General features: G+C 41.0%; 2 protein-coding genes across 3 annotated transcripts; one reads left to right on the top strand and one right to left on the bottom strand.

The window, feature by feature from the left end:
• Positions 1-517: 517 nt before the first annotated feature.
• On the top strand, positions 518-27,455 carry mpp2a (MAGUK p55 scaffold protein 2a). 2 transcript variants are annotated; one of them, XM_066642839.1, is made up of 14 exons: positions 560-591; positions 2,273-2,305; positions 11,731-11,779; positions 12,884-12,990; positions 15,029-15,181; positions 15,425-15,580; positions 16,359-16,586; positions 19,125-19,256; positions 19,438-19,540; positions 20,282-20,350; positions 20,779-20,940; positions 21,623-21,825; positions 22,295-22,423; positions 23,376-27,455. In XM_066642839.1, the coding sequence occupies exons 3-14, from the start codon at positions 11,749-11,751 to the stop codon at positions 23,550-23,552; spliced, it is 1,650 nt and encodes a 549-aa protein (XP_066498936.1). In that variant the 5' UTR covers positions 560-591; positions 2,273-2,305; positions 11,731-11,748; the 3' UTR covers positions 23,553-27,455. The 2 variants fall into 2 exon arrangements, with proteins under 2 accessions (XP_066498937.1, XP_066498936.1); XM_066642840.1 differs by lacking the exon at positions 2,273-2,305 and having other exon boundaries at positions 518-591.
• On the bottom strand, positions 3,080-11,414 carry LOC136664885 (uncharacterized). The gene is made up of 11 exons (XM_066642359.1): positions 11,331-11,414; positions 9,860-9,935; positions 9,246-9,361; positions 6,457-6,552; positions 6,142-6,284; positions 5,971-6,055; positions 5,713-5,860; positions 4,973-5,166; positions 4,332-4,482; positions 4,043-4,170; positions 3,080-3,663 (listed from the first exon to the last, which is right to left on the bottom strand). The coding sequence occupies exons 1-11, from the start codon at positions 11,412-11,414 to the stop codon at positions 3,355-3,357; spliced, it is 1,530 nt and encodes a 509-aa protein (XP_066498456.1). The 3' UTR covers positions 3,080-3,354.
• Positions 27,456-27,832: the final 377 nt, after the last annotated feature.

The following is a 27,832-nucleotide window of genomic DNA, read 5'->3' as shown; positions in this document are numbered from 1 at the left end:
ATGGATAATGGGGGTGGGTCCCCCTCAGTAGGTGAGGAGGAGTTGCCATTTTAAAACTAACATGAAAAATCACTGTTATAGTTTTATTTAATCTATCTATCTATCTATCTATCTATCTATCTATCTATCTATATCTTACCTGTTTAAATGAAAGTAGTGTGTCCCACTCAGCAGGCGAGACGACCTTGCCCTTTTAAGCTCACGCAAACAAACGCTGTATTTGTTTTCCCGCCCGTTTTCCAGCAGTCAATGAATATAAATATAAATGAATATATTATTTATTTAATAAACCTCAGTTTTTTACCCACACAACAAAAACAATCTCCGTACATCGTTGTTTGCCAAGTAAATATAAAATGTAACTTTAATAATATATTTTTGTATTGTTTGTATTAATAAATGTATAAATAATCACAGAACTGTGTATTATGTAACACACAATGACTGACTGCTGATTGGCTAAGCACTTTTGGGTATGATCCACCAGCCAATCAGAGTACAGGGGGGCGGGGCTGGGCGTAAAACGGGTGGAATAATATTGTGTGAAATTAAGGAGGTTGTGCGCTGCGTTTCGATCACGATACGAGCGAGGTCAGTGTTATTACCATGTTTTTGTACATTTAAGTTGGTATTCCTTCTTTGTGTTCTGTTATTGAATATTTAAGATGTATTCCCATTCGCCAGAACCTTACTGTATTTGTTCCGTTCCACCTTAAATGGTCCAAAGTCTGGTTTGTCCGTTTAAGGTGGAACGGTATAATTACAAATAGTAGCAGGTGGACCTCATTGTTCCCGTTGTTCTGTGTGGCTTGGCTAAGTATTGTGTGTGTGTGTGTGTTTGTTTTGTTGTGTGCAAAAAAAGGTGCTGCATCCATGTTTGTGACATACAGCATCCTCCCGTGTGGGTGTGTTATTATCTAATTCACCATCGTTTTATTCAATATATCTTTGGCGCAGAGAGAAAGAAAGAAGGGGATGGAGAGAGGGAAGGAGGGGAGAGACAGAAAGAGGGTGTGAGAAAGAAAGAGAAGGAAAGACCCAGAGAGAGAGAGAATAATGAGAATTAATTTAAATAATGAAATAAAAAAATATTTCATCTTTCTAAAATAATAAAATGAATAAAACAATGAGGAAAAAGAAAGGAAAGGAGTCAAAAAGAGAGGGAGAGACATTAAACTGAACACAATCTCCACTTGCTCTCGCTTTCTATTTCTATTTCTCTCTCTCTCTCTCTCCCTTCTAATTAATTTTGAAATTATCTTTTTTTTAATCTAATATCTTTTACTATTTCTTTGTCTGATTCTCTCTCTTTCTCAATCCTCCTACTTTCTTCCCTTCTCTGGAGGTGCTTGGGAACAGTTTGATGAGCTCTGCTCTAATTGGCTGCTTTACAGCGAGGCCCCACGGTGGTTCCCACAGACCCAAAACCCAAACAGGAGGTTACAGAGGGAGTAACTGTGTCCTGGTTTTTAAGACCACTCACTGTATATCGTTATGTGTTGCTATGGCACGTGTGCTTTGTGGCCTGAGACCCATTTAAAGCAACACTAGATAAGATGAGTTTTTTTTTTTTTTGCTCCTGGGCTTCTCTTACAGTTGCAGGGTGTAATTCTTTTTAACAGCACTGTCTTGAAATCAAGGGAGAGGGAGCATGGGGGCGGGGTGTTTTCCTACCCTCCTCCCAAAGTTACATAGTGCAGTTTCTGCAGAGTAGCAACCACAGAGGCTCTGTTCTCCCTGTTACAGCTCAGTGGAACATCACAATGATTCTGAAGGTGTACTTTTAATGTAGAAATATTATCTTGTGTTGTTTGAAAACATGGGGGACCCTTGGCACTTACTCTGGCGAGTAGAGAATTGTTAAATGGAGTCTTAAAGACAAAGGAATAATACCACCTTCATAACTGCTTTCATATCGTAATGAATATTCATGAGCTTTCAAATGAGCATTCATATTGCGTTACAGTGTAATAACTCACAGAGGAACAAAGACCTGCCAAAAATGCCCACATGCTTTCACAGAGCAGGAGGCCTTTGTGTGTGTGTGTGTGTGTGTGTGTGCGCACCAACACGCACACGCATGGGGCGGGGGCAGATGGGGTGTCCAGAATAGCAGATGGATATCACAGATCTGAAGAAAGGAGCAGAGTGTCATTCCTCCGTGGCCATTAGTATATAAGCACCCCTTATACAGGGGCCACTGTGTACAGTCTCTATAGAAAGCAGCTGCACATGACTCTCTCTCTCTCTCTCTCTCTCTCTCTCCCTGCAGCTGCTACCCTTTCATTGTTTTGTCTGAATTGAGGTGGGAGTCATTTTTTAAACACACACACTCACACACAGACAGAGCAGCACTTACAAAAGGCAGCCCACCCCCAACCTGACACATCCTCCCCCTTTTTTGTTCATTTACTTTTGCTTCAATATTCTTTTTTCTTTCTCACTCACTCATTCACTTACACACTTACTCCCACATACTCCCTCCCTCCCTCCCTCAATTACACTTCCTCCCTCCCTCCCTCAATAACATGCACTCATGCAATCACTCATACACTCTAAAAAATGTTGGGTAGAAATTGACCCAAATTGGGTCATTTTCACAACCCAGTGCTGGGTCAATATTGGACAAACACAGCATTGGGTAGAAATGACCCAGCATGTTGGGTTATTATTCTGACCCAGCATATTGGGTCGAGCATTTGACCTAAATGCAATTAAATTTTAACTACTTGGCTGGGTTAACAGAACCAAATTTTGGGTTGTATTTTGATTACAATTACAAATTTGTACATTAATACCCATTTTTAAACAATATCCCTTACTAAAAATGCATTGAAAGAAACAGATACAATTTTAACCACCACTAAAAGGCTTTATTACATATAATTATATATCTAGATTATAAAAAAAATATGTAACATACAATTTAATCAGTAAATATCATTCAACCTACATTAGTATAGATATTATACAATAATAAACTATTACAATGCTATTCAATAATAGTTAACATACTATTTTATAAGAAAGCTATCATTCAGTAATAGTTAATATACAATAATGCAATGAAAATAGCAGTGTGAAATTTACTTCTTAAAACTGTATATAATCATGTGCTTTAGTTATTGTACTTAGAATAATCAGCATCAATTCATCCAAACCTTTACATGTAAAATCATACATTTTAACACTAACTTGTGTTGAATTAAAGCAATCAACATTTCTTTGTATTGCAATTTTTTTTTTTACACAATTTTAAAGTTAAGTCATGTAATTGTTGAAACAGTTATTAATTTTCCAACAAGAAAAAAATACAATAAAAAATGGTAACATATCATTCTAGGAACTGCATCTCTACCGTGTGGCAAAAACGAATGCCCGCAAAAGTCTTATTGAGGGAGATTCCTGACCTGGCAGCTCATATACAACAGTCTGAAGAAATTCCCACGCTGGAGCACACTGTGGGGGAAAGTTGATATCAAACACATAGAACGCCTTAAAACAAATGTCAACAGCTGCAACAAGGGTGCTCTGCTCCATGGCTTGTCCATTAATGACCACAAAAGACTGGCAGCAACGCTGATCATCACCTAGGGCCAAAACAAATGGGTACGGCCTAGTGACTTGTGCCTCAGACAGGAACTCCACCATATTGGTCCCAACCTGTTGTAAACATAAGCATTTAAACATGGCATTAGCACTTAAATTTTACAAACACCCTAATTTAACTGATGCTTAAACGTACCATATTGACTTATGGTTATCTATAGATGTAGAAGGATAGAGGGTTGTAGTGAGAAACAGGTTTGTAGAATTACAGAGGATTGTAGAGGGAGGGATAGACAGATTTTAGAAGGATAGACAAACATGATTAATACAGCTAATATCTATCAAAATGTGACAGGATCTTCCGGATAGGACTGAGAAATCTCTAATGTGATGAGAAAACTGAATCCATCCTAGAAGTTTAGAGGCAAGTGTAATTACAGAGAAGAATGTTACCAAACTTCACAAAGCCCACTTTCTATATGTTTTTACTTACTGGTTTCAGATCAATGAAAGACTTTCTTGTCTCTTCACAGCTGGGACGAAAGGACTTCCGGCCAATCCGATAGACTGGAGCTGGTAGTACTACTGGCAGTAATCTCAATGCCATGTCACCTTGTGCATCTGGCAATAAGAATGTCTTATTAGGAATAAGATTATTAATGTAGTTACTTAGCAAATTCTGAAAAAATTCAATTTCCAACATGCCAGCTGTTGTTACTGCTTGTTTCCCCAAAAAATAATTACACTAATTTCTTAACAGTCTAAACCTCTGTGAGGACTACCTGCACACACAGAATCCACTCTTGAAAGAAGACCCAAAGCTTGCTTCTCCTGGCTGGCAAAACCTAAAATTCTGTCTTTGAATACAGGCATCCACTTCTCTGAAAGCTTCCCAGCACAGGCTGGATGTAGAACAGCAAAGTCCTGTGCAATCTGTAAAAAATTATTTTAATTATTTTTCCAAATAAATTACAGATAATGTTTAGTAATGCTAATGTATAATTCCATCCATCCATTATCTGTACCGCTTATCCAATTTAGGGTCGCGGGGGGTCCAGAGCCTACCTGGAATCATTGGGCGCAAGGCGGGAATACACCCTGGAGGGGACGCCAGTCCTTCACAGGGCAACACAGACACACACACATTCACTCACACACTCATACCTACGGACACTTTCGAGTCGCCAATCCACCTGCAACGTGTGTTTTTGGACTGTGGGAGGAAACCGGAGCACCCGGAGGAAACCCACGCTGACACGGGGAGAACACACCAACTCCTCACAGACAGTCACCCGGAGCGGGAATCGAACCCCCAACCTCCAGGCCCCTGGAGCTGTGTGACTGCGACACTACCTGCTGCGCCACCGTGCCGCCCTAATGTATAATTATAAATTATAATTAACTGATCATTTTCATATCCTACCATTCCTGGAGTATCCAGTAAACGTGGATACTCTCTGTTAATCTCCTGCACCGTCTTTGATCCATGATCCCTTATCCACTTAGCCCTGTAGATTGCCGTTTGCTTCATGTATTCTTCTACTTGGTTCAGGGGCCAGATGTTATTTTTTAGCCACTCTGTCATCGCCACTGCTCTCTCATCAGATATATCAGTCTCTGGGGAGGGTGGTGGAGGTGGGGGTTGGGTCAGGTGTTGTGGGTGTTCAAAAGAAATATGCAGAGAAAGACCATGACTGTTTGAACTCAAACACATACACTGATGTTCTTAAGTGTTAAGTTATTTAATAAAAAAATAAAAAAATAAATAAAAACCCACACCCTAACTGCCAAGTACATTATTTTTAAAAACCATTTCTACTGATATTTTGTTATACAATGTGACTGATGTTTGTGTGACACATAATTAATTAAATCAATTTCATTATCATATATCAAGACATTTTAGAGTTCATCATTCTGTAGTGGTCAATGTAAAATCCAAAATTGCCCAGCAAAGCCACATTGAACTAATTCCATCCATTCATCCATCCATCCATTATCTGTAACCGCTTATCCAATTCTAGGGTCGCGAGGGGTCCAGAGCATACCTGGAATTTCCATACATTCATCTATAACCAAATTTATGTCTACACAAAATATTCTCTAACAATAAAGCCACTTATCTAATATATTCTTTGTATGAGAACCTGTTTGTGCATGTACCTTGCAAAACCAGACTACTGGTAACACAGTTCTCCACAGGGTTAGGTCTGCACTTTCCACTACGGAGCCTCTTCCTTACATTTCTTAAACGTTCCTCAATGAAGCCGGTTGCTGGTCTGTGATTTCGCCCTGGACTATACCATGCTTCCTTTTTAAAAAATATAAAGTGTTCTTTAACATTTCAGTCCTAAAATAAACTATAGCAGGTCAAACCCATCAAAACCAAGCCCCATGTGCTTTGATGTCACTGGTACTTACAGTTCCATTTCCATGCTGATCCTTTAAACATGGAAATTCACTGACTAAAGATGAGGCCAGGTTTTTTTTTGCAACCGATGCTGGACTGTAAAGAGATTATATATATTTAAACATACAACAAGAAATCAGTGGAACATCAGTTCATATCAAACATGTAAAAAGCTTACTCACGTCTCTCCAAACCGCTCGATGAGATGTGACACTAGGATTCTAACCATAGCTCTCCGCTGTTTGAGTGAGATGAATTGTTTGGTGTCAAGGCTGCAAATAATGTCTTTACCCTCTGGTGTTTTTTCAAGGGCCTCCCTAATTTTCTGCAAATACAAGATGAGGGAGGGAAAGAAAAAAAAAACCCCACACCACCTATTCTCAGGGCCTGGCGCAAATAGCCAATTTGACAAGTTAAAAATCCTTTGTGAATGACCCTTATTTCCCCATTGTGTGCGTGTCAGAAATTTAAGAAAGAAAACAAAAACAACAACATACAAACGTTCCCTCTAGACCTGGAGACATGGCCTCATGCTGCTGGTCCAGTGATGGTCCTGCCGATGGGCCATACTCAACCGGCTCAAGCTGCAGTTCCTTTGGAGACAACTAAATATTAAACTTGTATTTGAAAGCAAAAAAGATAAGACTTAAGTTAATCACATGGTCATAAACCGAAATGCCTAAAATAACTCCAAAAACAAGAACACAACCAACATGACAGTGAGAACAAAAAAAATGCCTAAAACAGTCTGTAGCGCAGAGAAACATAGCAATTATCATCAACTTCTTTATAGGACCTTGCAACATGGAGAGGATGGTGGTCATCAAGAGAGTTCACATCAATGACTTCAAGCTGAGATGCAGGAGACACACAGTATGAAAAATAGTGTCTATGAAATCCTATTGTATCATACTTCCTTACAATCAGTCTGATGGAGGACTCCACTGATACAATGCTCTCTATCGTAGCAAACTGAGGCTCACCATCACACGAATGGGAGACTAGAAGACACATTCCAGGCCTATATTCAGTGCCCCTCCATCTCACCCAAGATGGAACATACACTTCAGTGAAAATCGGCACCTTTTCGAATTTGTGCTTGATGTTTTCATAACCTTCAATACAGCCCAAAAGGTTTGTGTATCCTGCACCAACTTCTAAGTTGTGGGTGAACAAATTACCCGAAAGAAGGTGATAACATAGCAGCATCTGATGCCTGTAGGCCATTGTTTTGCAGATGTTGCGAAAGTTACACGTAACATGGCTGAGTCTTTTGAAAAACCCATGCTTGGCCTCAAATCGCATAGCCCAAAACAGAACAATAGGGCCTAGCTTCCTGATTGCACCTGGATAATGGATCATAAAGTGATGTTTTGGTTTAAGGTGCCTATCAGGGTAGAGCTCCAGAAAAAGACTGTGGTGCTCCTGGATTAGGTGCCCTAAAAAAATGGATGCTTCTAGAGTTAATGATGGAGAAAAAATAAATTCCATGCAACTCAGTAACAGAAGAAGCAACTCCCAGTATTGGTTGCCCTGTGGGATAAGGTCACCTAAAATAAGAGGCAGTAATCTTAACAGACACCAGGTCTGTGATGCTGTCTGCCTGAGAGCTCCATCTGGGTTTTTGAGCTCATGTGCTTTAATGAGGGAAGGCTTGTTGTGACTGTCACTGAACCCATAATCAAAACTTGTAAGTCTATAGTTGATCTGATCTAGAGTTACAATCTTTTGCTCAATGAGGGAATTAAGAACAAGCTTAACTTCATACCCCCCAATCCCCTCCAGTATATCATGCATGATATCTGGCGCAACATTGTCAACAACTTTGTAGAACTCCAGCCTGTTCAGCACACTCTCCCTCTTAAGACCTGTCACTGCTGGATTATGCAGATACAAGTCTGTTTGGTAGTTGATGTTGTTTCTTAACAATGATTCATCCTCAAAAGTCTGCACATGAAGGATTTCCTTTTGGACACGGCACCAGCGGCAGACACTCTTTGCAGAAAAGCTCTCTGTATATCCAAGGACTGCATTGAGCCCCAAGTTGTCACCACAAACTTGCGCAATTCCAATCTTAACTATTCCTTTAAAACAAGGAGTGTCAATTTGAAGTCCGTTCATTTCCAGACTTCGGATCTCATCAACAACCGGCTCCAAGACAACATCCATACCATAGGTTTTGACATCATCTGATTTGTACACTGCCAGCAGGAAGTAGGCACTAAGGGTGGAAAGAAATTCTGGTGGCAGGCATTTCACTGTAAAATAAAGAAACCCTAACTTGTGGACAGAAGTCTTTGAGCCCAAAGGATTAACTGTCTCACATTCATCACAATAAAGCAACAGTGGAATCGCAAACTCTCTTGAAAAAAGAGCACTTGCTTTGAACATGGTGCCATCTCTAAAATCCTGAAGAGCACCAATTTCTTGCTCTCGCCACGCCAGTATTTTTTCCATAGTCTCTGGACTCTCAAGGACTAACTTGAGCAAAGGACGCAAAGGAACCCTCTGAAAAGTATCCCTCACAGCTACCTGCCTAACACTTCCTGTTGTGGACACTCTCTTTTGGGTGTAGGAAAACCCAGGAAGAGGCTCCTCTACAGGTTGGACTAAGTATCCCGTGCTAGCAAAATATTTCATTTGCTTGTACTCAGACTCAAAATTCCTGAATGGCTCAGCAGCTGCTGCAAATTTCTGTTCCAATTCTTGGCCCTCTGGAGTCTCAGCTTGACCAATCTTTTTTAAAAATGACATGGTCTTATTCCTCAAACTACTTACTATGTCATTCACTAGAGTAGATGTCTGCTGAACAACATAAGTAATAGCTGTTAGAGTCTGTGAAGAATTTGCCCTCAACTTGGCAAGAAACAGTGCCACCCTATGTATTACACTACCTTCATCCAATTCATCCCATTCCTCTAAATCACATTCGACTCCCCTTAGATCTCTGGAAATAACATTTCTAGGATTGGCAGAGCAGTGCGCCTCACCTGCGGCAGAGCAGTGCGCCTCACCTGCGGCAGAGCAGTGCGCCTCACCTGCGGCAGAGCAGTGCGCCTCACCTGCGGCAAGCGTTGCCTTGTCATTATGCTGAAGCAAATGCCTCGTAAATGAACGAATATAGCCAAAGCTTCTACAACAACCGGCTTCAGCACACTGAAAGTATGTGCTAGAACTATGTACGTTATGGACCGCTCTGAGGTGAGCAAAAAGATGACCAAGGTTTCGCCCAGCAAATGTACATTTAAAACAAGAATACCCCATCAGAAATCTCTTTTCCACTTACTTCATTCAGTTTTTTAAGGTGTGATTTCAGCTTCAGCCTTGGACCAATTACAGGAACCAGTGCCGCAATGGAAGCATCATCCAATATAAAGAAGCTCTCCTTATCAATTTCTTCATCTAAGAGGATATATGCATACATTTACAAAAGAAAGAAAAAAAAATACTTTAGCAGAAGTGCCAGTTGAGAATATTCATTTCATTACAGCAGCAACAATAGGTTTTTTGCTCCTTGGCTCCCCTACAGTGGCAGAGTGTATCTCATTTTTACAACACTCACCTGAAATCAAGGGAGAGGTTGTGGCTTCCTACCCTCCTCCAAAAATTACATAATGCAGTTTCTGCAGTGCTGAGCCCAGAGTAGCAACAACAGAGGCTCTATTCGTCCCATTACAGGCCAGTGAAACATCACAATGATTCTGAAGCTGTAATTTTAATGTAAAATTACTGTGTGATGTTTTAATGTCTGAATATAACCTTTAAATCAGGGCTCTGAAATTGTATGAGAAAAGACTCTGTGCAGCCTACAACTTAGAAATAATTAACTGCTTCAAATGGATTGTTATCCAATGCTTAAGTGAAATACTTTCAAGTCATTTTTATACTGGGAAAACTTACGCTCAAACTTCGGAATCAGGGCTTCCAGTTTCCATTCGATTAGTTTCTCTCTGACAAAATCATCCATGGAACAGAACTGAAGAGGGGGGGGGGGGAGCATTAACTAATATCAATGCAATTTATTTCAGTTTTATTAGATTAAAAGACACAAACAAAGTCTACAAGTATCTTAAATTAAAATGTAATTCAAGACAAAATTACAGCTTCCCATCTAAAACATAAGGTCACACACAGTTCAGTGCAGAAGTCTTAGGCACCTAAGAAATGTATATATATTTAAACTAATGCCTCCTCAGTAAGTGTGGTGCTTGTATCAAAGTTATATATAATCACAGTAAACACATAAGAATAAATTATGGTCGAAAGTTTTGTTCATTTGAAAAAAAAAGAAAAAGAAAATTGAAACTGAAAATTCTAATATTGAGACTGAAGTTTGAAACATACAACATTGCATTCAAAATTAAAATAAGTGTGGGATGATTATTTTTCAGTGTAATCAGAAATTTGATTCAATTATGGCAGCCAATGGAGTCACAATCACACCTACTGGGGGTTGTTTTGCTGGCCCTGACACCAACAGGTCAGTCCTAAAACACTGGGGAAAACAATTTGTTCGCCTGCTGGCCACATTTGTGGATCAGGCTGCGTTTGTGTTTGGATCGGGTGAAACCAAAAATCCGCGAGTGGCAATGCACAAATGCACGTCACGGAAATCACGAGTGACTTGATCCACAAAGATTCAACAATTTACAAATAAATATTAAATTCGAGACTTTATAAATATATGCAATGTAAATTAAAATAATTTAATTTGTCTTTGCATATAATTATGATGTATATACAAACCAAAAACATGTATTAATGAGTGTAACTATATTTGTACAGATTGCAGACTGAGACAGATTAAGATGTATTCATTTGTGAACAGTGAAACATTTGTGACTAATCTGTCTCCATACTTGAAAAGGCGACAATAAAATCAGCGTTCAGGAGCTCCAAATAGAGACGATAAAATCAACGTTCAGGTGCTGGATATAGCAACGATAAAAACAGTTTTAATGAGGTCGAAACAACGACGCTGTAATATGAAAAACCTGTTTCAGATATGGTCAGCTCCATTGTTTTAACGGTTAGCCTGCTATGCTAGCTAGCATTTGTGTAAAAATTAAAAAGCCTCTCCAGACACACGTTGAACAGACCGAATACGTTTAGGATACAGCATAAAATATTTTTTTCTGTGAAACTACTGCGTTATTTTAGCTCTTCCTCGCCGTTTTAATCATCAATTTAGCATATTAGCTATATTAACCAGCTATCGCTAGCTAACTTACTTCATTGTTGGGTTTTCATGATGCTAATAATACGCCTCTGCCTACATTCTTGAGATAAAATAAATTAAATTATATTTTACATAACTCATTGTCAATGTATAATCACCAAAAACCACAGGAAAGTCAATTTAGCCACTTACTTTCTTCAGCCGTTGAACCTGCTGCAGTAGCCTCTTCCAGCTGAAGCAATGTGGGCGGGAAAGACGTCGAGCCGTTACGTGCATGTTCCCTTTCAGGTCCGCAACGCAAACCCAACACTGCTGGGTTGTATTAAACAACCCAACAAACGACACAATAACCCAAAAATATGACTTTACTGACACAGCAGTTGGGTTCTTGAAATAACCCAGCATTTCTTAGAGTGTATACTGTCTCACTTGCTCAACTCATTAATTCATTCATTCACACTTACTCACACGTTCACTCAGTGATCTGAAGATTTTGGCGAAATGGAAATAAACCTAGCTATCAGAAGTTTGGGGACACTGTCTTTTTTTTATTTATCTCTCTCTCTCTTTCTCTCTCTCTCTCTCTCTCCAGTTCTAAGACTCGGTCATCATGCCTGTGGCAGCCACCAGCACAGAACCTGGTAAGTACTGCCATGACTCAGTGTCCTCTGTGTATGTGTTGTCCTCTCTGGGGTCGTCTCTAACTCACCTGAGTCACTCTTCAGTAAAGTGGGTACACCAGAGTGCTCCTTCTGGAGCGGGGGGGGTCTACTCTGAGGGGCACTATGGACGTGATTACCCCTGTGAGTGAAGAGGAGTGTGAAAGAATAACGCCCAGTGTCCTGGGTCCTATGTTGGACGTAATAAGATCCTGTCCTAGTATTATTTCTTCTTCTTCTTCTTCTTCTTCTTCTTCTTTTTATTATTATTATTATTATTATTATTATTATTAATAACAGTAACTGTCAAGCATATCTCTGGTACATTATTCACTAAAGGTACAAACAGTGTAAACGTACCTTTTAAAGGTACAAAAGTGACATTAAAGTCATTTTAAAAGTTTAATGTTAAAGTTGTGTTCCCTTAAGGTACATTACATTCTCTTCTTCAGAAGCAGAGGTGAATAATTTTAAGATTTTATTATAGCATTGTGTAAAGAAAATATAATAACAGGGGGAGGTGAAATTGGTCGTTTGAAATCAATAATTTTCTAAATCAAAATAAAAAAACATATAAAATTGACAATTAATACAGAATATGGTACAGTTATGTTTCGTAAATAAAGGAGCTGTTCCCTTCAGGGTACCACCACCGTGACTGTGGTTCTGAGAGTGCAGTATTAAAGATGACAATGCTCATTTTATTCAACAAAAATAACATGAAAATGAAGCAGTGTGAAAACGGAGAGTGAAGAGTTTATTTAAGGTGCTGTATTCGTTATGAGCTCCATCAGGAAAAAGCTGCAGAAATCTGTGATGGAATGTGTTCTGTTCTTGGGGATAATATGTGTCCAGAAGTACATGTGAGTTTGGGTTTAGATGAGTTAAAGAGCGCTGGTAAATCCCCGGCTGCTGTGAATTTCAGTTTATTAAACCCCCTCCATGTTCTTCCTCTTCCCCCAGACACTGTCCTGGCCTGAACGGAGCTGTCTCCTACACACACACACATGCGCGGCATGTTAAATTAACTGTAATTTCTCAATAATATCACTCTTTCTCTCTCTGTCTCTGTCTCTCTCTTTGTAGCTGGGTCTCAGGTTCAGGTTCTGGACACTCTGAGTGACAGCACCAGTTCCACCACCGCAAATGACCTGGACCTCATCTTCCTGAAGGGCATCATGGAGAGTCCAGTGGTGAGGCTTCTTCACACTTTAGCTTAAGTTTATTTCCAGGTTTATTTACTCTTTAGATTCAGTATATTTCCAGGATTATTTACTCTTTTAGATTCAGTTTATTTACAGGTTTATTTACTTATTAGATTCAGTTTATTTACAGGTTTATTTACTCATTATATTCAGTTTATTTACAGGTTTATTTACTCATTATATTCAGTTTATTTACAGGCTTATTTACTCATTAGATTCAGTTTATTTACAGGTTTATTTACTTATTAGATTCAGTTTATTTACAGGTTTATTTACTCATTATATTCAGTTTATTTACAGGTTTATTTACTCTTAGATTCAGTTTATTTACAGGTTTATTTACTCATTAGATTCAGTTTATTTACAGGTTTATTTACTCATTAGATTCAGTTTATTTACTCATTAGATTCAGTTTATTTACTCTTAGATTCAGTTTATTTACAGGTTTATTTACTTATTAGATTCAGTTTATTTACTGGTTTATTTACTTATTAGATTCAGTTTATTTACAGGTTTATTTCCTAATTAGATTCAGTTTTTACTCTTAGATTCAGTTTATTTACAGGTTTATTTACGTATTAGATTCACTTTATTTACAGGTTTATTTACTTAGATTCAGTTTATTTACTTAGATTCAGTTTATTTACAGGTTTATTTACTCATTAGATTCAGTTTTTACTCTTAGATTCAGTTTATTTACAGTTTTATTTACTCATTAGATTCAGTTTATTTACAGTTTTATTTACTCATTAGATTCAGTTTCTTTACAGGCTTATTTACTCATTAGATTCAGTTTATTTACAGGTTTATTTACTCATTAGATTCAGTTTATTTACAGGTTTATTTACTCCTAGATTCAGTTTATTTACAGGTTTATTTACTCATTAGATTCAGTTTATTTACAGGTTTATTTACTCTTAGATTCAGTTTATTTACAGGTTTATTTACTTATTAGATTCAGTTTATTTACACTTGTATTTACTCATTAGATTCAGTTTCTTTACAGGCTTATTTACTCATTACATTCAGTTTATTTACAGGCTTATTTACTTATTAGATTCAGTTTATTTACAGGTTTATTTACTTATTAGATTCATTTTATTTACACTTGTATTTACTCATTAGATTCAGTTTCTTTACAGGCTTATTTACTCATTAGATTCAGTTTCTTTGCAGGCTTATTTACTCATTACATTCAGTTTATTTACAGGCTTATTTACTTATTAGATTCAGTTTATTTACAGGTTTATTTACTTATTAGATTCATTTTATTTACACTTTTATTTACTCTTAGATTCAGTTTATTTACAGGTTTATTTACTAATTAGATTCAGTTTATTTACAGGTTTATTTACTTATTAGATTCAGTTTCTTTACACTTGTATTTACTCTTAGATTCAGTTTATTTACTCTTAGATTCAGTTTATTTACTCTTACTTAAAGTTCTCCCGTAACTAAAAGTTTAGGACAGTGGACAGTGAAGGTGAATGGAACCGGACGTCCTCATCTAAAATCTCCTCTCCAAACGAGAGGACAGTATACGGTGCTGGACACATGGCTGTTTCACTCGTCTCTGAATCAGAGCCACTCGCCATCACAAACTCCAACATCAGGAGTTTTGAAAAACAGCTGGAATTCCCCTCTACGTGACTTCATCCTCCGATTAGTGAAGTTATGGTTTGTCATGAGATCAGAGATGAAAGAGGCCTCTGTGATCTTCTGGCCTTGTGGCTCAAGTTCGTGAAGTTCGTGATGTTCTTCAGCTCTGTGTTACATTTCAGATCATTTTTTCTGGTCATTAGTTTTAATGGAACATAGGAACCATTGTGTATTTAAAGGTGACACATGCCATGTTCACATTAAAGTGTGAATCTGGAGTCCACCAACCCACACACTGCGAAACGAACACTGCTGTGCGCTCGAGTGTTGGCTGTTTGTTGTTGGAGAGTGTTAGACAGTATTTGATGAATCTGTTCTGTATTTAAGTGATTGCTGACACTTGCTGTGGACTCTTCCTTGTGTCCAGAGTGTGGAGAGTCCGGAGGAGCCTCGTCTGGAAGCAGTCAGAGATAACAATGTGGAGCTGGTTCAGGACATTCTCAGAGAACTGAGTCCATTCACACATCGCAGTAACACTGTGGCTGAGCTCTCCAACATCCTCAACCAGCCACACTTTCAGGTACGACTCAGATACACCCCCTGACCCCATCCCCATGAACCCTGACCTCTCCCCCACCCCCCGACTGACACCACACCCTGACACTGATTTTGAATCTGTAATTTCAAGCTAGAAATACTACCTAGTGTTGCTTTAGTCTTCCATTGCCTATAGATGCATCAGCCACATAGCTTCCAGTGTAAAACTGTGTAGAGCGTATATGATGAAGTAGTTTCAGTGTGCTTTGCTGTGATTACTTGGCAGTCTCTTCTGGAGACCCATGACTCTGTGGCATCTCAGACCTGTGAGACTCCACCTCCCAGCCCCAGAGCTTTCATCGAATCCACTGTCTCCATCCCCTCCGTCCCCGCAGATGCTGTCCGCATGGTGGGCATCAGGAAAGTGGCCGGAGAACACCTGGTACGACTTCCACAATGCACAGCCACTCTCTGTCAAAGCTCAGAGACGGAAACACAGGGGTTCTGGCGTAGAGTGGTTACTCTGATTTCTTCACAGTGGCAGTGAATGGAACCAGACGTCAGCATTTTATTTTCTCTCCACCACCGCTAGCATCCATCTAAAGAGCTTCATATGGAGTGATGATGGTGGTGAAAAATAGGGGGAATCACATCTTTATCAGTGTCTGTCCCTCACAGTGTCCTGCACATCCCTCTTCACCTTCTCTAAACTACTGTCCTCACTTTCTGTGAGGAGCTTTTAGAGGAGGACGTCTGGTTCCATATTTACCTCCACTGTCCACTGTGAAGAATCAAGGAATTTCTCTAGAAAACCATCAGTTCGCTTACATTCCTGAAAGTGTATGGTTACATCTTACTTATTTAAAGGGGGCATATTAGGAAATGTTCACATTAATGTGTGGACCTTGAGCCCACCAACCCACACACTGTGAAACAAGACCACAGTCAGTTTTCTCTGTGCTGCCTGAGTAAGAAAACAGGGAATAAATGAGCCGTTTTGATTCTGCTCCTTTTTTTTTACATCAGGTTCAGAGAGTTTAGATTTAGTCTTTGTCCTTGTGGCATTTTGACCAAAGCATGTTGCAGATGTTTAATTTGTAGTTAGAGATTAAATGTTCTTTCATATGAATTATATTTTAGGAGTAGGGCTGTAGTTCTGAAAGTGAGGAATTATTTTGTGTGTGTGTGTGTGTGTGTGTGTGTGTTGTGTGTGTTTCCAGGGTATGACATTTCGCGTGGAGAACGGAGAGCTGGTGATAGCACGGATTCTTCACGGTGGGATGATTGACCAGCAGGGGCTCCTCCACGTGGGGGACATAATTAAGGAGGTGAACGGAAAAGACGTGGGGGATGATCCCAGAGTTCTGCAGGAGATGCTTATGGAGGAAAGTGGCAGTGTGGTGCTGAAAATCCTGCCCAGCTACCAGGAACCACACCCACCCAGACAGGTAACTCCGCACAACCAAACTCCACCCTTTCAGGCAGATAACAATACTCAAACCCTGCCCACCCACACAGGTACCTCTCCTCAAACCCCACACACCCAGACAGATTACTCTACTCAAACCCCACCCACCCACACAAGTATCTCTACTCAAACCACACATACATGGACAGATTACTCTACTCAAACCCCACCCACCCACACAGGTATCTCTACTCAAACCACACACACCCAGACAGATTACTCTACTCAAACCCCACCCACCCACACAGGTACCTCTCCTCAAACCCCACACACCCAGACAGATTACTCTACTCAAACCCCACCCACCCACACAGGTATCTCTACTCAAACCACACATACATGGACAGGTAACTCTACTCAACCCCCACCCACCCGGACAGGTAGCCCCTACTCAAACCCCGCCCACCCACACAGATATCTCTCCTCACAAACCCCACACACCCAGACAGGTTACTCTACTCAAACCCCACCCACCCAGACAGGTAGCTCCTACTCAAACCCCACACACCCAGACAGGTTACTCTACTCAAACCCCACCCACCCAGACAGGTAGCTCCTACTCAAACCCCACCCACCCAGACAGGTAGCTTTACTCAAACCCCACCCTCCAACACAGGTAACTCTACTCAAACCCCACCCTCCAACACAGGTAACTCTACTCAAACCCCACCCACCTGGACACGTAACTCTACTCAAACCCCACCCACCCAGACAGGTAACTCTACTCAAACCCCACCTTCTCAAGCAGGTAATGCATACACCACCTGAACCCCACCCTCCCAGATGGGTAACTCCATTCAAACTATACCCACTCAGACAGGTTACACCAGCCCAACTCTGCTTAATGAACATTACACTGAGGGCACTTGTGCACTAGGGGCTATAAATATACACACACCATTGGTGGGCAACAATCCTAGGGCAGTTTGGTGGGGTTCGGTGAACTTAATTAGTGAGGGAGTAGACAGCAATGTCCCTTCACTCCAGTCCACCCCTAGAATTGTCATCCCCCTCCCTCCATCGCTGTTTATCCATCTGTTAACTACCATAACAGAGCTGGACAGTTAGTGTTCTCCTCCAAGCGTGTTGAGCTGCAATACTGTTGTATTAAAGATAGTTACAGAAGAAGCTGTAAAACCTGTGTCTTATACAAAGAGGGTTGTATGTTAAGAATGGGAAGGTGACCACTTGTGGAGACTGATCTGGACCTTGTGGATATTTTATCTCCCATTGAACCCAGGTGCAGATTCCACCTCTTAAGGTGGAAACAGTGTAATCAGCGACAGTTTGAGAGGAGCTAGACATGCAATTTTCATTTAAGGCTTAAAATGCGTCTCTGTGGGGGTCTGTCTGAAGTGAAGAGAAAGACACAGCGGTTGCTTAATGAGGCTCCAGAGGCTCGGACAGGGACAGAGACAGGGAGTGTGTAACCGTCTACACCGCTGCCCACTATTCACTGCTTTCTCATCCAAGCACTTCCCCAGCTGCTGGTTGCCATGGTGACAGAGATTGCCCAGCATCCCTGAGGCTCTGCAGGCCTTTTTTTCCAAGTGGGCGAATAAGCTACGTCACCAACTACATCACGAGACACACACACACACATTCACTCAGATCATCATTTTTAAATGTAGCTTCAGCTTTGGACAATGAAAATAATGAGCTGAATCTTTCTCTGTGTGATACAAGCTGTCATGTTTGTGAAAGCCCAACGACTGAAGACTCCCACCTCAGTGAATACAGCCCAGGGAGAGACGTCTTATCATGACTCTTCCAGCTGGACCTTTAGTTCAAGCTGTAACTGTACAAAACAAGGAAAGTAGACCGATTTGCTGGTTTCTGCTAGAACTAAGAAAATGCTGGTGCACTTGAACATACCGTAATCAATCTCTAGATCAGATGTATTTTTCTTTCTTGTTCCTCCAAATGTTTTTCTCTGGAACCCACTGCCTTGCCCTGTGACCCCCTACACCCACCCCAGTAAAGTACCACAGTGTATCTATAAAACAACCAGCTCAAATCATCACATTTTCCACCATTTATTGTATTGTATATTATATATTGTATATGCATTGTATATTAAAAACTGGCTACGAAAAAAAAACAGCTCATTTTGTTAGGAGTTTCTCCTCTTTTCTGCTCATAAGAACAGGATACACAGTCCTGCTTCTAGGGGGCTTTCTCTCCTCATCCAGTGGATCCATCAGCACCTAAACCAATGATGCTGCATTTTTCAACTGACGCTAATATTAACTCTTTCCTGGAAAATGAGAAAATGTCAGGGTATTTTTTTTTCAGGCTTTCCTCTTGCCTGCTCTCATTTAAGTCTTAATGTCTGTGTTTTATCTGAGTCTTAGATGCTGATGCTAAACATACACAGAGTATAAAAACACAGCCACTGTGAACTAACTAAACAAGCACAGATATATATTTTCTCTCACATCCCGCTCGTGTCTGTGTTTGTTTGACCACATGCTTCTTTAAAGTGGACATTGATATTTTGAACCCTGTTTTTCTGCAGGTTTTTGTGAAGTGTCATTTTGACTACGATCCAGCCAATGATAACCTGATTCCCTGTAAAGAGGCGGGGCTTTCGTTCTCGACAGGTGATGTCTTGCAGATCGTCAACCAGGAGGACGTCAACTGGTGGCAGGTACAGTTAAACATGTGAAGAGGATCATCACCATTACACCTGGGAAATCACTGCCAGGTTTAGTCTTATCACAAACTGACACTGTGTGTGTGTGTGTGTGTGTGTGTGTGTGTGTGTGTGTGTGTGTGTGTGTGTGTGTGTGTGTGTGTGTGTGCGTGTGCACGCATGTGTGTTCCTGCAGGCTCAGCGTGTGGAGGGAGGGAGTGCAGGACTGGTCCCCAGTCAGCTTCTGGAGGAGAAGAGGAAAGCGTTCGTGAAAAGAGATGTAGAGCTTCCACCAGCAGGTTTACTCTCCATCCACTCACCCCCGCCCCTTCTCACACACACACACACACACACAACCATTATCCATAAGCATAACTAAAAACAGATTCCAGAGGCAGAAATGTTTGTTCCCAGCTGGAACCAATGAATTGTAGGCATGTTGAGATAAAGAAGCTCCAGAAAGAGCTCAGTGCCTCACATGATGCCTTATGGCTCAGTGAAGTCATAACTGTTATATTGTCCTCGATGTTGTTTTGGGTAAAAACCATTAATCTCCGGCTCTGACGCTGAATGATGCCACAGTGATGCAGGAAATGAGCAGCCCCGCAGCGCTCCCTGCTGATGACGTATATTTTGGTTCCCATCAAAACTGGTGGAAACTTTGGGGGCACAGGAGAGCACCAAGGATTTAAGAATCCACACCATAATGTGTCCATTCACCTGTGGTAAGCAAACTAATAGAAATGGGTCACTCTGTAGCTGCTGCACATGAGCCTGAGGTCCCCATGTCCAGTTCAAATGATCAATTAGAGAGGTATAAAGCCGCAGCTTTGTAAATCCTTGTGTGTTCCTTGGAGTGATGGAGCTGCAGTGGCCTCACTACAGCTCAGTAAATGCTATCAAAGCCTCACCTAGTGTTCTACCATCTAGTGTAAGCTCCTGAAGAGATTAGAGTCAGTTACTGCAGGTTGGGGTGAGAGCATGGCTTCTCCTGGTGGGTGTCTGAACTTCTGACTGAAGGTGGTGCTGGTGTTTTTCAGGAACGCTGTGTAGTGGGATCGGAGGAAAGAAGAAGAAGAAGATGATGTATCTGACCACCAGGAACGCAGGTGTGTATGTCCAGCATTTTTGCCTAAAGAAACACTCACTTTTGTGGACATTTACAGCAGTATACACACACACACACACACACACACACTCACACACACACATGCTACTGCACTAAGGGCATTGAGCAAACACACATCCCCAGAGCCTTAAGCAGTCCACAGGGCAGTTGAGGCTCACATACCTTGCTCAAAGGCACTTCACCTGTGGATATTGAGGGAAAAGACTGTGCTGTTCCCTCATTTTTGAAGTACTGTCCTATTTTTATAGTCTGTCCACAGGATTGAACCATCGAGTTTCTACCAATCACTATATACACATTAGCATCTGTATTATGCCTTTAGTGACGTATTACCACAGTCCTGCACTCTAGCTCATATTTATCTTACGGTATCTCTTGTCTCTATCTCTCTTTCTCTCTCTCTCTCAGAGTTTGACAGACATGAGTTGCTGATCTATGAGGAAGTGGCCCGTGTTCCTCCATTCCGCAGGAAAACTCTGGTTCTGATTGGAGCACAGGGAGTGGGCCGTCGCAGCCTGAAAAACAAACTGCTGCTTTCAGACCCTCAGCACTATGGCACCACTATTCCCTGTGAATATATAGACGCACACACACACACATACCTTCACACACACACACACACACACATACCTTCACACACACACACACACACACAAACATAGAGCATATGCGCATGTATATATAATAAACATATACATAAACACAAACACACACTTTTGCACACACACATTGTTTCTGTCCAAAGAAAAACACTTCTCCAAAATTGTAACTTTAATGAAGGAAAAAACCTTCTCAATGAATTTTCATTGGAGAGTGACGACATATATCTACAAATGCATACATACACTCGCACACACACCTCTATTGCTGGTCTTATAGAAGCTCGTGTTTATCAGTGACAGAAGATTAAAAGGCTTATGGCAGCAATGAACTTGCTCATGGTGCCAAAGTAAAGATCAGGTGATTACATATTACATTCCTGAAAGTAAAGTTTCTAGTTTTCTAGTCTTTTTGGATTTTGGGATGTTAAACAAAAAACTCTTATTATTCTGAGTGTGTTTTTTAAGATTTTAAACCCACATTTGGACCTACTGCTGCTGCCGGAAGCAGAGAAATAAAAAATATACACGTTCACATCACGTAGCACTGAGCAGTACTGAACTGAACTGATAAAGCTATATTCCATTCAGACATTAATATATTCTCATTCTCGTGTAGTCATTTATCATCTTTCCTCTCTGCCCTGTTTCAGACACGTCCCGAAAGCCCAAGTCAGGAGAGAAGGAGAGTAAGATGTACGCCTTCACCTCCAGGAGTAAGATGGAGGCAGATATTAAAGCAGGACTTTATCTAGAGCATGGAGAGTACGACGGAAACCTCTACGGCACCAAGATCGACTCCATCCACGAGGTGGTAGAGGCCGGACGCATCTGTATCCTGGACGTCAACCCACAGGTCAGAGCTCCATCTGGAGACCAAACTGAAACAGGACGAAATATAGATGTGGGTTTTTATTATCTGTGTGTTTACATGATCACACACTCAACGTCCTACTGTATACAGCTGTGTAAGTGTCATATTTCACACAGCTATTCTGACAGGTTCTAATACTTAATATGTGAATCTGGAGGCCACCAGCCCAAACACTGTGAAACAAGACCACAGTCAGATCACAGTGTGCTGCCTAAGTCTGAAAACATGATATAAAATGAGCCGTTCTGATTCTGCTCCACTTCAGACGTCATATTCGGAGACTTTAGAAATGTCCCGCCCCCTCATCTGCGTCTGTCCAATCACAATGCAAGACTCGCGCAGATCCATGCAGACGTTCTCACAGATTGTTATACACTGCAGGAGGTTTAGGGGGCGATTGGGCTTTGGGCTCTGTTGTTATTTTTTATTAATTGTGGATGTGCTGTTGTAGGACCTGAAGATCCTGAGGACATCAGAGTTCTTACCTTATGTGGTGTTTATCGAAGCTCCTGAGTTCGAGGTCCTGAAGGCCATGAACAAGGCTGGCATCGAGGCCGGAGTGGTCACCAAACAGCTCACGGTAAGAGGCTCTGCACATAGGGAGCTCTTCTTGGACCTGATCTGAGAACTTGTATAATGAAATATCTACTTGTATTTTAATTTGAGAAATCCTTTGCTGCTTATAATCGGTTAGTTTTAACATTAGCAATGTGGAGAGAATCCCCCCCCCCCCCCCACCCCCACCCCCCAAGAGATGTTTCCTCTTTTTCACCGTCTCAGATCTGGTCACCCTATTTTAGCCACATACTCCAGCGAAATTCTGTACGAACCTTAGCTACTTTTTATAGAAGACAATCGCTGGTAGCGCAGCTTGTTAGAACCCCAGGACTGACCGTGAGCTGCAGAGACGGCTCTCTCCGTGGCTTCTCTGTATTCGTCTCCAAGAGACACTCATCTGCTCCAGAGACGGAGCAGCAGAGCAGCACAGTCAGTCCGCACGGCAGCTCACACAGATCAGAATGAGCTGCGAATGAGCAAAAAGTGCTGCCAAATGCACGTTTGCTTACTTTTATGTTAAACGTATTCTTTTTTCTGAACTCCTGAACTGAGATCCCATAATTAATTGAGGCATTCAGCTTTATTCAAACAGTAAACAAACCTCATGAATGTATGACACAAGCCGAAGGCGTGATTGGACCCAGAAATGGCAAAACGTCTCGTGTGGCATCACACTTAACAAGCAGATACCAGCGATATTGCAGACCGCCCTTACCTTTAGAGAACGTACATTACTTTTCCTAATGTTTTAGGTTTTTGTCGTGGTATTGTTTCAATGTGCGTATCAAGATATTTAGGCAGGTACCATATCGAAAGTCATAATTTTGGTATTGTGACAACATTAGCCCCCAGTGTCTTCCTCTAGTTACCGGCCGTTACTAAGGATGCGTTATTGACGACGCATTGTTGAGGGCGCATTGTTGAAGACGCGTAATGTTGAGGACGTGTTGTTGAGAGTCTGGTCTCTTCTCCAGGACGCAGAGCTGAACCGGATCGTGGAAGACAGCAGGCGCATTAAGACGGTGTACGGACACTACTTCGACCTGACACTGGTGAACGAGAGTCTGGACGGAACGTACCACGCCCTGAAGGTGTCCATGAGGAAACTCACCACAGCTCAGCAGTGGGTCCCGGTCACATGGGTCTTCTAAAATCAACACATCACTCATAACGGGGTTCATTTACAGAGGATTATTATTATTATACTCATCAGCCACAGGTTCAAATGGAGTTCTGGTGCTCTGTGTGTGTGTGTGTGTGTGTGTGTGTGTGTGATACAGTGCTGATGCTCACTGATGGTCTGTTTGTTGAGCAGCTGAATGTCGTGATGTCTTTGTTCACATGGTTCAGTTGCGTTCGTGTTATAACCAGAGACACTGGTAAACCCAAATCATCTGGAAAGATTTTTAAGCTATTTTTCAGAACAACTGGGGCTGGGTATTTTTTTTTTTTTACCAGAGGAGGTGCTTTAATGAACTTTATGGGATGTGATTGGCTGATTGATTTCCCTGTATCATCTAAAGGTATATATTATTAAACTGGATTATAATCAGATCCCTGTGGTAGTACCTTTAGGGACGGAGCCTCCTCTGGTGAAACTAATCCCGCCTCAGCAGGACTTTGTGCAGCGAGACTGGACATGTTATAATTCAGAAATAAATCATAATGATAATTATCCTTTAATCCTCTACCCACAATGCACTGCTCCGTCGCAACGGCAATAAATCCTGTCCTTCTGCCAGATTCTATTTTTATTACGAGGCTCTATTTTGTGTCGACTCAGCTTAACTTTTCCATTAGCACAGTGTTGTTTATTTAACGTGTTCTGATTGGCCGCTGCCACAGGCTTGTGTTTAAATCAGGACGATGAGGTGTAGATATTCAGTAAGTGTACAGAAACATATCGTCACTGTTGGAAACAAGACCTCGTATCTCCACAGTTCTGATTTACAGGAGACGGAAAACACATTCTCAGCTGGTAATGGAGCTGAGTGTTTCCGTTGTTTTCACATCGTGTCTTTTTTGTCAGAATGAAGTCATCGTGGCTCAAACCTGAACCATGAGCTTCTTTTACATCGATCTGAATGTGTGCTCGACTCCCCCTAGTGGTAAAGTGACAGAATATCCAGGCTCTAGAAGAGAACGTGTTTCCGCATGTCATTCGAGAAGTCCCTGAGATCCGTGGAGATGCCGTTTGTGAAGTAGTTGTTCACTGCATGTGTCTAAGTGAAGTGACCTCATCTATTTCACTGCTTAGAAGCCTCTTTGTGAAGCTGTGTGTGCTTGTTCTGAGTTAGAGATGTGATCCTTCAACAGTGTCTTTCGGTCTTTCGCAGGGCTGTCACTGTCCACTGTCTGGATTGTCTGATAAAAAAAGCTACGCAATACATGTCCTTATGTGACCAATAACAACCCATGCATAGCCTGAAGCCATTAAAGGGCCCATATCCCAGAGAACCACATTCTTTGCTGTAGTAGGAAAAGAGTTAAAAGGTTACAACAACATAGTGGATCATTCACCCATGCACATAGCTTCACACCTCCACCCACCTGCTGCCTCAAAGCCACACACTCCCTCTGCGTCCTGATCGCGAGGTAAACGCATATGAAAAACAAATGCATACAGTCTCTTCTCCATTCTCCTTTACGTCTATTTTGCTGCATAAACGTGGGTCCAGCTCTGTGATTGGACAGACACAGACGAGGGGGCAATACTAAAGTCTAAAGTGGAGCAGAATCAGAATGGCTTGTTTTATTCTGTTTCCTGACTTAAGGTTGAGATATACTTCTGTGTCGACTTGATGCAGAACCTATGCAGGAGCCCTACGCTGTTGTGAGTGTTTATTCTTCTGCGTTGCTCTCTGTGTTGCACTGCCACACCTCTAGGACTGAACATCTTCCACTACACTATGCAGTGGTGCAGTAGTATTACTTTTATAAATTTTTAAAATGCGCTATTTAGAGAGGAGATCATTGTTTGGGACCAAGCAGAGATATCATGAGGTGCCAGGAATGAAACTAACTAACAAAACCGTGTGGTCACACTTTGGTTGTGATATTTTTCCTGGACACATCTGTTTTTTTTTTTGGTTTGTTTGTTTGTTTGTTTTTTTCAACATTTGTATTCATCCCTGACATCATGCCTGAGGAAAACTCTTGCAGTGAATGCGCTTCTGTCTACGTCTCTGTGTGTGGAGGAGAAGAGTTCATGTTCCTGTAATTCTTTGATTGAACATAAACAGTGACCGTCTGACTACTGACCAATCACAGCCGTTGTAGTCTACGTCGACGCGACACATAGTTACATTTCTGGAGATGTGCGCGTCAACGTGTTTCCTACAGCATAGGTTTGACACAGAAGTATTAATTGGGCTTTGGGCAGCACACAGAAAAAGGAATGTGGTCTTGTTTCACAGTGTGTGGGTTGGTGGGCTCCAAATCCACACATTAATGTGAACATGCAGCTAACCAGGGATTTTTAATCATTTGTTAGCAGTGTAAGGTATGAGCCCTTTAATGTGGAGAAAATGTTAATAACCGATCATGTCCAGGCTCTGTATTCTCTCTGTAAGAGATCAATATGCAAATGTTCAGCTGATTGACAGAGAAGCTTCATGTTAATCGCTGATATATTTTGAATATGTCCCAGCAGTGGAATATAATCAGGGAATTGTGACAGCCCTGAGGTTCATCTCCAAACTGTAACACTGACTCGTTTATCCTTCATTTACCTGGTGTCATAGTGAGGTCTGAAGGTTTAAGAACCAAAAAGGTGAATTTATAACCAATAAAACAGTATTTATAAACAAGAGCACGGTCCTTTAATTTCATAAAGAGAGTATTTTTATATTTTAATTCAATATTTGACATACTTATGTAACTTGTTTTGAGTTTTTAATCTCATTTTAATCCACAAAGCTTTTCTCTACAGTCCGGGCCCTGGTTTGATGTGAGAGTGGGATGTAGGCTCTCATTGGCTACTGAACAAATGATTAACATATCAAAGTAATAAGCCCGGCCTATCAAACAGAATCTATACGTCAGTACGTCATACATCTATACGACTATACGTCAGCACCAGATTTGTTTTGATTATTGAAGCTTTTTATTTATTAAATCAAAATCAGATGGTTATATTCCATTAATGAAAACATTTTTAACATTCACAGTGATCCCATTTACCACTTTTAAAGGTGCACTAGGCAAATTTAACAAACAGTACTTGTCTATTATTGTAGTTCACCTACACAGCCACCAGAGGTCATGGATCTTCAATCCCCACCAGTGCAGTAATGCATTACTCAAGGCAGGTGAACCACAACAACAAAGACAGCCTCTCTGGGCTGGAATACAGATTTCCAGATGGGTTTTCTCAGGCTCAGTGTGCACTTGTACCAAGATCATTGCTGAAATTGCTAATATAATACTTTAATCATATTTTACATTTTATATATAAAAGTCGCTGTTGTGCTACATGTCACTCCTCTCTAGGGTTCATCCCTAGGCTTAGCATCTTTAATTTGGGAGCATTGTTGGTCCATATTTTATTTTAACTGTAGATTTTGAAGTTTGATTTTATAAATCCTGTTTCAACTTATTTTTTTATTTATTTATCATATTTAAAATATTTTTATGGAAAAAAAGGGAATGTAATGGACCTTCAACTGGACTTGAAGACCCCTGCTGGATCTTTAAGGAGATATTTACACTGTCTGCCCCTTTAGCCAGCAGCAATGTACCTGTACAGGTCTTTTACTTTGATCGTGTATTGCACCTTTAAAAACCGGTTATGGATTCAGCTGATTGATTCTTTAATCCAGGCCTTGTGTTGGCTCCAGATGTTCATGCAGCCGTCTGACGCATGAATTCAGGCAGCTATTGTTGTTGTATTAAGGGCATTTATGATATATTTACATCATGGTGGTATTTGACTAAAGCACATTGAACATGTTTTTATTTTCTATTGATCTGAACTTTTTCTACATGACGTACAGTGAATGTATAGATACATAGCGGCCACTTCTGTCTTGCTCTGCTCACACTGTCGTTTTTCTCTGTACATTTTCTGAAATAAAATAGTCAAAACAATAATGAGTTTCAACTGTGGTTTCTCTGGAGTCAGTCTTTTCTGTGTGAGAGACTGGGTGAGTGTGTGAGTGACTGGGTGAGTGTGTGAGAGACTGGGTGAGTGTGTGAGAGACTGGGTGAGTGTGTGAGTGACTGGGTGAGTGTGTGAGTGACTGGGTGAGTGTGTGAGAGACTGGGTGAGTGTGTGAAACTGTCCACAGGTGTGAGTGTGTGAGAGACTGGGTGAGTGTGTAAAACTGATGAACTGACCAAACCTGATACATTAGTCAGGAATAGGAGGGGTTGTGGTCGCTATGGCAACAGTGGGCTCAGTCTGTTCAGGTCATATGAATGATATTTTGAG

Source organism: Hoplias malabaricus, chromosome 13 (assembly GCF_029633855.1).
Source record: "Hoplias malabaricus isolate fHopMal1 chromosome 13, fHopMal1.hap1, whole genome shotgun sequence".
Classification (NCBI taxonomy): domain Eukaryota; kingdom Metazoa; phylum Chordata; class Actinopteri; order Characiformes; family Erythrinidae; genus Hoplias; species Hoplias malabaricus.
This window is presented reverse-complemented; position numbering and strand designations above follow the sequence as displayed.